The sequence below is a fragment of the Akebia trifoliata genome, unplaced genomic scaffold (assembly GCF_017979445.1).
Source record: "Akebia trifoliata isolate Shusen 1 unplaced genomic scaffold, ASM1797944v1 Contig00809, whole genome shotgun sequence".
In the NCBI taxonomy this organism is placed as follows: Eukaryota; Viridiplantae; Streptophyta; class Magnoliopsida; order Ranunculales; family Lardizabalaceae; genus Akebia; species Akebia trifoliata.
Genome location: NW_028237229.1, coordinates 1 through 11,115, shown reverse-complemented (window position 1 = coordinate 11,115; position 11,115 = coordinate 1). Strand labels below are relative to the sequence as shown.

Below are 11,115 nucleotides of genomic sequence, written 5' to 3'. Positions count from 1 at the left end.
GGATTACTTACTGTGATTAAAAAGGTATGCGAGATTTATTTTTGTTTGATAATAATAATAATCTCTTTCGTTTTTTTAATTGATTATAGAACTTCAAATCCTATATTTTTGAAGTATTTGTGATTCTAAAGTACCCAAACATAAAGCACCAAAATTACTAATTGAACACTATTGGAAACAGTAATTATTTCAAGCATAGAAAGAAATGCAGTCAAAAGTAGTCTAATTGAAATTAAAGTCTCTGCTACCTAAACACCACAACACACAAACTGAAACACAACAAGACTACTGAAAATCAGATTGAACTTTTCTTATAAATAAAACTCATATGGAAGAAAAGAGAGCTAATAACCCCCTTCACTTCCAAGTAAAGTAAGGAGGAAATTCTTGTAGTCCCCTGAAGTCTCCTTCCTTATTGCTTGATCAAGAGTTACACTGTTTCTCTCATAAAAACATTCCTTGATCTTCTCCAAATCCTTCTCTGCATGTGTGACGATCACACATGTGAGGGTGTCCTCATCGGTTCCAGCCTTATCAATCACAGTGCGTAACACCTAATACTAAACAAGAAAAATCCCATAATATTTGAAATATATTCAGTTGGATTCATGGTTTCAAAACTCGCCCGAGTCATCTCGGTATCAGGCATGGAAGACACGGGCGGACATGTCAATGTATCAGACGAGATCTAAAACCCCATGTCCATTTTTCTCATTGTTGAACGAGACGTCTCAATCGTATTGGAAAACTCGTCCGAGCAACTCGGTCTCGTTCACGGACGAGATGAGACGTCAAAACGAGTTTTAAAACCATGGTTGCATGGATTAGCAATTTGATTTTCTATTTTAATTATTTTGTTTCTCACCTTTTCGAAGTACTTAGTAGGATTAATGATGCATCGAATTGCCTTAAGCAATGCAGCTAAGAACTCATCAGCTGGATCGCCCAATAAACTCTGACAAAAAATTGCATCATCAGATCAAATTGTTAAGAACATCTCTCAAGAATTTTTTATGGTAATTTAGTTACGTTATCCCTCCAAATTTTAGTGAACATTTGAGATACCCCTGTTTTAAAAATCTTCACATACCCCCATGATAGTGTTCTTCTATAGTAGCGTAACAAAAAATAAGGGGTTTTATAAGTATGAAGATGAGGGCATTTTGGTCATTTTATCTTAGTTTCATTGTTTAAGATGACATTGTGGGTATTAGTATGAACATACATAGGCATTTAAAAATTAAAAGTAAGCCCCAAATGTCTAAATTACCCTCTCTTTTCCACATTAACTACTTATCCATAGTTGTTCTATATATACCTTAGTGATAGAAATGCCATGATCATCTCTGTAATGGTTGAAAGTTGCTTTGAGCTGTGTTTTGCTTCTTGTACTCAGGATTCTAAAAACCTCTACATGGTTAAAGGTGTTCCCTTCGATAGCATCGTGAAGAATATTCGCTTCTGAATTTGCTAGCCTCGGGTTTATCTCATCCCCATCGTATCTATAGGTGCTCACTAGATCAACCAAAATCTACAACACAAACCATGACAATCGTAAGAACTTTCGAGGTGAAACTATTACTTGGTAATAACTCGGCTTCCAAATTCCCACAGAAGCCAAAATACAAATTTGGGACAAAAACCAAAGTTGTCCCAGACATGCATTTATATTTTTGGCCTATTAGGAAAAATCAGAAAAAAAAAAAAAAAAAAAAAAAAAAAAAAAGAAATGCTTGATTGAAAATATTTGTAGTATTTAAATTAATGATTAGAGTACACCCACGAGAAATGATTCCATAGAAGTATTTTTGGTCAAAAGTGAAGCTGTGCTCCAAACAAAATCTAAGTGACTTTCAAAGGATCGAGTTACCTTACGCAAGTCGCCTGATGTATGTGAGGCAACATCTTCTTCCAAGGAATGCTTATAGCGATGTTGATAAGCCCTCTTGACTGTCAAAAGCTCGTCCGGAGATAGAACACATGCGATTTCGATGATCACTCGATAGTCAGGGTTCTCCTTCCTCAATTCCACATGATCTAAGACTGCATCTCGATGAGAAGGATCCAACATCCAACGATACAACGCTCTCTATTTATAGGTGAAGTATAATTTAATTATTATTTCATAAAAAATTATTTAAATTTAAATTATGATATATTAAGAGTTAGAAGTAAACCTCAAAATCCCCCGAAAGCTCGGATTCAAGCCGTTTGATGAGATCTTCTTCGTAAAGCCCTTCATAAGCTAACCTGATTTCCTTCCTTTGAGCTGCAATTCTATGTCCTAGTATTGAAATTAGTGTCTTCTTGTAGGTACCCCATCCTAGCAAAATTTAATATAATTAATGTCATATTTTTCACTTTAATATATAATGACGTGGCAGTTATGTGTGACTTTGTACAATTTCGATTGTGTGAAGGCTTCACATCAAAATCGGGCCTTCTTTATGTTCATTTATTGTAACTAATTGTTTCTATTTTAATTATGACAATATCTTGATTTTGGATCAATAATTTTTTCTATTCTAGCGAAAGAAAGAGGAAATTTAATGAATGAAATAGTTGCGAGTTGTTTGGTTGAATCAGGATTTTCTTGTAATGGGGGCAAATTATGGTTAGTTATTTAGTTAAAGAATTTGAAGATGAATGGTTTTAGGGAGAAATTCAAATGTTTTTTATTAGAAGTCGAAGAAAATGATATTTAGGTAATTTCCAATTAATATATGAGAAGGTCCGATCAAGAGGCAATGTCATCAACAAAAAATTGAAGGGAGGCGGTCCACAAACTGGAGGGAGGTGAGAGTGTGAGGGCAAATGGGGAGAGAGGCGAGGGAGTGAGGACAAATGGGGCATGTAATTAGTTGAAAATATAGGAGTGTCTTAAAGTTTTGTGGGACAAATAAAAGATGCAATTTTAGATGGAAAAATAAAAGATTTTCCCAAATGATTAAGACAAGGTTCAAAATGATGGATCAAAAATAAGATTGAATAGATTAAAAGAAATTTAAAATGAGGTTAAAAGAGTTTGAAGATAACAAAATTATGGATAAAAATTAAGGGTTTTTTTTTTCCATTAATACTTCTCAAAATATCCTAGATTTTCCATCCAAAATTCTATCATTTTCTATTCACAAATATCTTTTCTATATTTGAGATTTAAAGGTTTAAGTAGTCTTAAGATCAAAGATCAAATAACAACAATTGAAGATGATTGGTTTAACGGGAAAAAATTGAAACTTTTTTACAAGTTAAAAATGAGAGTATACAAGTCTTGTTTTATTAGTAGGAATGGGGTTAGAGGTATGTTACTAAAATTGTCTCGACACATTTTCACTAAATAATGAACAAGAGTCTGATTAGTAAATGGAGGATTTTCTAAGAATTCGGAGTCGCCACCTAGTTTAAGTCTAAGAATAAAAAATAACTCCAAATGAATCTTGATCGGTCTATGGATAAGAGAAATGGGTAAGGGGTTAGATTACGGGTATCGAAAGATGTTAGGCATCGAATCCGCCCAATCAAGATGATCGGTCTTTACTACGATCCAAAATTATCCTATGATTAACGAGTAAAAACTAAAGTCAAACTAGAGTCCAATCATCATCAAATTATATCGGATTTGCTAAACGAATCTTACAGCAAAAGTTTTTCTAATCTTTACATGATTTCTCAATTAAAAATCCATATATTCAAATATTTTTCAAATCGGAAAAAACATAAATTTATAAAAAATCTTCAAATTAAAAAATTATGAAAGTGAAATTTCTAAATTGGTAATTTATGAAGTTTCTAAATTAGGAAAATTTCTCAAATCAGAAATTTACAAATATGATAAATTCCCAAATTAGAAATTTATAAAAATGAATTTTCTAAAATAGAAAATTACAAATATAGGATGAGTTCCAAATTAGAAATTTGCGAATACGAAGTTTCCAAAATAGAAAGTTTCAAAAAAACATGAAATTTCCAAATTAGCAAATTATAAATCAACATGGAATTTCTAACAAAAAAAATATGAAACTCCTAAATTGGAAAATAATGAATTCTTAAATTAGAAATTAATAGATATGAATTTTCCAAAGATAAAAAATTATGAAATTTTCATATTAGAAAGCTCCAAATATAAATTTTTTAAAATATAATTTATGAACATGAATTTTTCAAAATAGAAGATTACATAATGTATGATAAATTATCGAATTGGAAACTAACAAAATAGAAATGCATATAAATTTCTATTTTGAAAATTTATGTATTCATCTAATCTCTAAATTAAGTCTCCAAAGTATGATAAATTATCGAATTAGAAACTAACAAAATAGGAATGCATATAAATTTCTAAATTTGAAAATTTTCATATTCATCTAATCTCTAAATTAAACAAACGGGCACACATGTGCGACTTTCGATTTTCTAAGATTGTCATTATTCAAAAATATGCATATTTATTGTAGACACCTCAATTTGAACGGGCCACTACTCGAAAAGACCCAAAAATGCAGATTTTCCAAATAAATAGGCTAACGGGCCTCAAGGGCCCAAGTCATTGAAAAGTGACATTTTGATCGAACCAAGGCCCCGAAGACCTCCTAATGGTTTGGGAGGCCCGCCAAAAAGACTCGACCAACCCTCCGCTTTCCCAATATTCATCACTTAGCTTCCAAAACCAAAAACGTCAAATTTTCGATAAAGTTCACCAACGGGCCTAAAAAGCCCGATTTGCCAACACGTGGCATTTCGATCAATCCAATAATTTTAAAAATTCCTAAAAGGATAAAAAAAATATAAAATGAGACTTGGGACCATCTCCAACTTCCTTATCCCTCACCGTTCCACTCCTAATTCGAAGAAATTCTAAGCCCATTTACGGCCCACTAACCTTCATCTCTCTAAAATCAATCCCTCACTTTACCCCTCAACCTAAGCCTAACTCCACATAACCTAAACTCCAAAATATCTCCAACATACCCAAATCCAATCCAAAACAAATTCTACCCAATCCAATAACCTAAAACCATTCCATAACCCAAGCCCAATACACTAAAAAGCCCACAAACATTTATCCATATCCAATTCACCTCCAACCCATAATCCTAACTTACAAACCATTACCCACATCAACCAATCACCATATTGATAATCAAATATGCATGTCATCACCCCATCTCACTTCCCCCATCCAACTACCTACCCCATTAATTTTCTTTAAACCTCATTTACCCACACATCAACTCATCACCTTTTCTCTCAAATCAAATACATCTACCCACACCCCTAACCTATACCTCCCCTAATTTACCCACATCAACCCATCACCTTTTCTTTAAAAAAATCTAATCTACCCATACCCCTAACATATACCTCCTCCTAATCTATCATCATCATTCCCTACAAAATCCACATCTACAACCTAAATCTACACCCATCCTTTCAAGTCAAACACTCAACCTCTCCCATCAACCCATCTCAACCCTTCATCTCTACCATTTTGACACATGGCATCATCTCCCACACCCTCCCAAAACACATCAACCACCTTCTTACACAACCCTTCTTTTAATTAAAATTGCATCCCTCAACTCACTTCACCAATTAATTACTCTTACACAATCACATCCTCTCAACCACTTTCATTTATTTTATTCCATCTAATATTCAACCCAAATGGGTTGAAAGATCCAATCCATTTACCCTTCTTACACAAATGCCCTTCAATCATCTCTAATTTACCCCCACATTTCTCTTAAACCCCACACCATTCTACCACTTCTCTTCATTTCACCCTATTATATCCCTAAAAAAAATCCCTCAACATCTATAAATACCCTCCTCCTCTTCCCAAAAAAAGCTCAACTTTCATTACAAAAATTATTCTCAACTCTCACTACTAACAACTATTATCATTCTCACTAAGAAAATCTTACCAATTCTCTCTCACTAATCCTCCCCAAGTCTCACACAAAAAAATCACATACTACACTCATTTCTCTCATCATCTCTTCTCTACTCCTTCAACCATACAAGAGTTGTATTTCATAAAATACTAAGGACTCAAGAAAACTCAAAGAAGAAGAAGAAAAGAAGAAAGAAGATACAAGGTGGGTGCAACAAAAATAACTCTCTTCTCTTCTACACCCTCTCCTCCTTCCTCTTCTATCATCCCCCTCATCTTCACTTTGTTCAAATAGATTTGGGATGAATGGACCTCAAGGTAAATGATCCTATGATCGAGCTGAAAGTAAATCCCTACTTAGGGTACAAATACACACACGTGGCACTTTGTTTTTATTCTTGTATTTTCAATCGAAATGACCGAGTGAGTTGAGATTACCACTATTTAGTGGGGAGAAAATGGTGCCTAACACCTTCCCTTTTCTCCAACCGAATCGCTTACCCCAAATCTCAAGATTTGATCCGTACCTTATCCATCGAGAGTCACTAAACGTCAAAATGTCACTTTTTCAAAAAATACACATCGGGTGACCATTCACACGCACTTACAATATGAATGGTGGCGACTCCTAACCTTAGTAGATGTGGTCATCGTAATGACAAAATCATGTATCTACAGCTTGGCGACTCCACTGGGGAGTAAAGGCTCTACCCTCGTGTCAACTCGGTCATTTTGAAAAAAAAATTCTTATTTGCAAGCTAACATTATTTATTGTATTTGTTGTATTTATTTTTTAGGTAGGTTCCTTTTATTTATTTATTCCCTTGAGTTTAAAAAAAAACAAAAAAAAAAAAAAAAAGAAAAAAAAATCGATTTTTACTTTATTTATTCGATTACTCCTTTTAAGCATATATATCATTAAAAAAAATGAAAAAAAATTTTCTTTTTTTTTGGCCCAAGCCAAAAACCAGAGGCAATGTGCCTCAAAATGAATATAAAAAAATAAAAATAAAAACGTTTTTCTCTTTTTTTTTGTCGAATGGATAGTCGAACTTAAACTGATTGTAACTTTCTCATCCGATCTTCGATTAACTATTAGTGCATATCGATTTGGGGCAGAACAAAATTTTCTTCCAAATGTGACAAATTCAACAAGATTTTGTCAAGTTATAATCAATTTTTGAGCTCATTTACTATCGTTTACGCTAGCATTTTCGTTTGACGTCTTGTCGGGATACAAAATGAGTAGAAAAAAAAATGGGACATAAAAAAAAAATTGGCCCAAGCCAAAAACCAGAGGCAATGTGCCTCAAAATGAACACAAAGAAAATTAAAAAAAAATTATATTAAAAAATTAAAAAATTAAAAAAAAAAATTTACTCAACTTGTTCCTTACGTCAATCTTGAAAACTTTCCTTTTGGAATTTATTTTTGTTTTGAGTTTTAAAACTTCAAAAGATCAAACAGATCATTTTTTTATTAAACTCAGGGTGTACTGCTCACTACTTTTTGATTAATCAAAATAAAAATTCAAAGCGATCATTGGTTTGACCATAAAAAAATAAAAATAAAAAGAGAAGTCTTTTTATGATTAGTTCATTCGTAAAATTGAAAAAAAAATCGATTGGTTGATACTTAACTATGAATGTGCAACCTTTATGGACTAATTATCTAAAAAGTCATGGTCTCTTTGATCTGGCCAACAGGCCCACTCATCTAGAAAATGCCCCGGGCACACCCTCTCCTATTTGCACACAACACTAGCACGTTTACTTTACTGTATTGCATACTTACATGTCCCTAATAGCCAACGTGGCACTAGTGCATGGCCCGGTCTTCTCGGAGATACGACGTCATTCATTAAAACTACAACTCCAATCACGTACCGTAAAGTATATAAAATTGGGACATCAATATCGTTTGATCAGGTGATTCTGAAAGATATATTGATACACCCATGTTGGAGCGACTTAAGCCTTTGTCCTATTGTAAGTCGCACGGTTACATGTCCCGATTGCCAACGTAGTACTAGTACGTGGTCGGTCCCCTCACGGGATGCGAAAACCATTTATGAAAGCTACAACTCTTTACTCGTACCCATAGGTATATAAAAGATAATCCAAGTACATCAATTATACTTTTTGATTAAAACCAGTACCTAAGCGAGATCCTGCCCCGTTGTACCCTACTGTACGAGGGGGATAGACTACGTCTATTCTAGATGAGAGGTATTTAAGTGGGCCCTTGCTCAGCATTGTGCGCCACTTCTCAATTGGGGATCAAACTGACTATTTTTTACTTTAGAGAAGTGGATTGAAGTTTTAGATTATCATCTATACGGTATATCAAACCAAGTCACCACGTACCATCTGATTGAGTATGCTTGAGAGGTATATAGGTGTGCTTGGAAAAGGGTGGCCAGATAAAAATGCATTGCACGTCGTAAGCTTAGAGTCTAGAAACATTTCCTGTAAGTCACAACTCGAGCTTATCGTGGGTGTTCCCGGGTTGTTCATTGAATGAAACCTTATGATTGATGTATGTGAATGATGTAAATGATGAGATCAGAGTGTATGATTGTCCTCAAGGGTCAAAAAAATTTATTTCTAAAAATTAAAATGGGTACACCGACCCAATAAAGAATCCATTTCTTGTAAAAATTTAATAATGACCCAATCCATCTCGATCCAATGATCATGATAGACCGGGCCATTTAAATCAAAATGAAAATCAAATTTTCAAAGAAGAAAAGTGGTTTACAAAAGAAAAATATTTTTCAGAAAGTATGTTTTCCAAAAGAAGTGTTCTCAAGGAAAAAATGTTTTAAAAAAGTGTTTTCAAGAAGAACAAAATTTTTCAAAAGAAAAGTAATTTTACATGGACCTTGGAAATGTACTAAACTATTCTTTTGTGTCAACTCAGGATGCTGGCTATAGGCAATAACTCAATCGACCAATTGGTCAAAATAACTATCACGGGGATGCACACCATAGAGAAATTCAACTTTGAAAAATTCATGTTGAGATGCGCCCTGTACTTCCACGAGGTTGAGATAAATTGAAATCTTTTGCGTGCTTGGCTAAGCGTTGGAACCCTTATCTTCACATCTTCCACATTAGGCATATGCACTTGTGTCCTACTCATGAAGACTATTATGGCATTATGGGAATATCTACTTCAGGTCCTCTAGTCAGGCCTTCATTGAAGACGGGATATTCTGGTGACCTCGCCATAGGCTTAAACATTTCAAAAGAAGAAGCCAATGCCTTAGTCCGCAACGGTGAGAAAAAATAATCTTGAGACAAAGGGAGTTGTAGAGAGTTGTTTGAAAATGGTGAATAAATAGATAAGTAAATAGAGAAGTTGTTATGCGAAGAGAGAGATGAGACTTTTTCTTTTCTTTTTTATTTTTTGTCCTTGCTATTATCTAGAAAAGAGAGGGACAACGAAGGAGTTGGTTGACTGGGATGTGGAGGAGAAGAATACCCTCCCTTTGCTGTCGTGTGTAGAAAATAAAAAAGAGATAGAGAGAGAGACGTCGTGGAGAGCCCAGCCACATGAAGAAGAGAGCTTTTTATAAAATTTTGTTTCTATTTTTCTCTTCTAATTTTTTTTCCTTTTTTCACATTTCTTATTTGGAGAATGGAGGTGGTGATCCAACATTACTCGCACTTTGGTAATCCTTCATCGATTGGATGCATTGATTGGTTAATTTTAATTATGTTTTTATTTTTAATGGTTGTTTTGATTATAATTGAAATTTTATGGGTTAATCGATTTTAATTTGACTTTTAGTTGGTTGATTAAGTTTTGATTTGAAATTGATTACTCGCTTAAATTTTAATTTGGACATTATTGATCGATCGAATTATAATTTGAATTTTGTTAGTTGATTAAATTTTAGCTTGACTTTTAATTGGTCAATTAACTTTGAATTCATTTTTTATTTCATTTTGAATTTTAATTTGAAATTTATTTGATTGATTTTTAACTTAATTTTTAATTGGATTGGTCAATTGACATTGGATTAGATTGGTTAATTAAACATTAGTTTGAATTTTATTTGGTTCTAAATTTGAATTTGATTTTGATTTTGATTAAATTTCAATATGAATTTTTAACTGATCGAGGATTTTTCAAATTTTTTATTATGTTTTCCTAAGAATCAAGGTCTCTAGGTCAAAGTCAAACATTAAGGGGCATTTCGGTCATTTTTATGATTTCTCGTAATTATTTCTATTTTCGTCGATTTGGGTCTCATTAAACTCGAAATCATATTCTTAGTACAATGGATATACTTTCGAGAATTTTTGGAGGTCCAAAATTCATTAGGGGTATTTTCATCATTTTATTGATTTTTATAGATTTTTACGAATTTTAGCATGAGGTTTCTTTCACTCCCAACGTGATTATTTCTAAGTTTCAAGTTGCATTTTTTTAGTATTATAATGTCTCTAAGTTATTGAAATGTGTAGTAAACCTAAACATACGTGCTTGCTTGCTAAATCGGGTGTGAGGTGTAGTGATCATAAGCGTGCGTAAATTTCTATGTTGAGTCATAACGAGTAGTAGAGATGGAAAGACTGGAAACGAGAGAAATCAAGGACAATACTTACAAGCCTTCAAGTTTTTTGCACTCAGCATTAGGAATCACCACAATCGGATGATGAATTGTCGAATTAAGCAAATGCAAAAAGGGGGTGTCTACAACTACCCACTTAATTGCTTGGAATTGGGAATACAACAAACTTTCGCATCAAACTCAGACTCATACAAAGACCATAGCTTTATTATCCTTGAATTTGCTTATTGGAATCACGAAGGATATCAATGGTCTAATGCTAGGGATATTGTACTAAAATCCTACCAAGGAAAATGCTAACACGAAAAATAAACCATTCTTTTCTTTTTTCACTTGATTAATATAATATTTTTTTAATATAATTATAATGAGAAAGGAATAAATGAGATACTCACGTGGAAAGAAAAAACATTTAGATTACCTAAGCAATCAACTTTCCTTCTTTCATTTTTCAAATAGAAATCAACTCCCCTAATTAATCAAGTCGTGCTAGAGTAACCTCAAGATTGGACCTCACATCGCACACCCTGATGTAAAAGTGGATAGGAACCATGGATCCTTTTTCACTCGTATCTCTTGGAAAATGATCTATGGTACCTATGCACTTTTACATCAAGGTGTGCGATGCGAGGTCCAATTT

At 33.4% G+C, this 11,115-nt stretch overlaps 1 protein-coding gene across 1 annotated transcript; it reads right to left on the bottom strand.

Moving 5' to 3' along the window:
- Nucleotides 1-206: 206 nt before the first annotated feature.
- On the bottom strand, nt 207-2,323 carry LOC147381038 (annexin-like protein RJ4; the record flags this gene model as incomplete). The annotated part of the gene is made up of 5 exons (XM_086430920.1): nt 207-554; nt 866-955; nt 1,319-1,531; nt 1,871-2,089; nt 2,178-2,323. Coding segments are annotated over 5 exons (878 nt in total), but the record flags the coding sequence as incomplete, so codon positions are not given.
- Between the last annotated feature and the right edge of the window lie 8,792 nt (nt 2,324-11,115).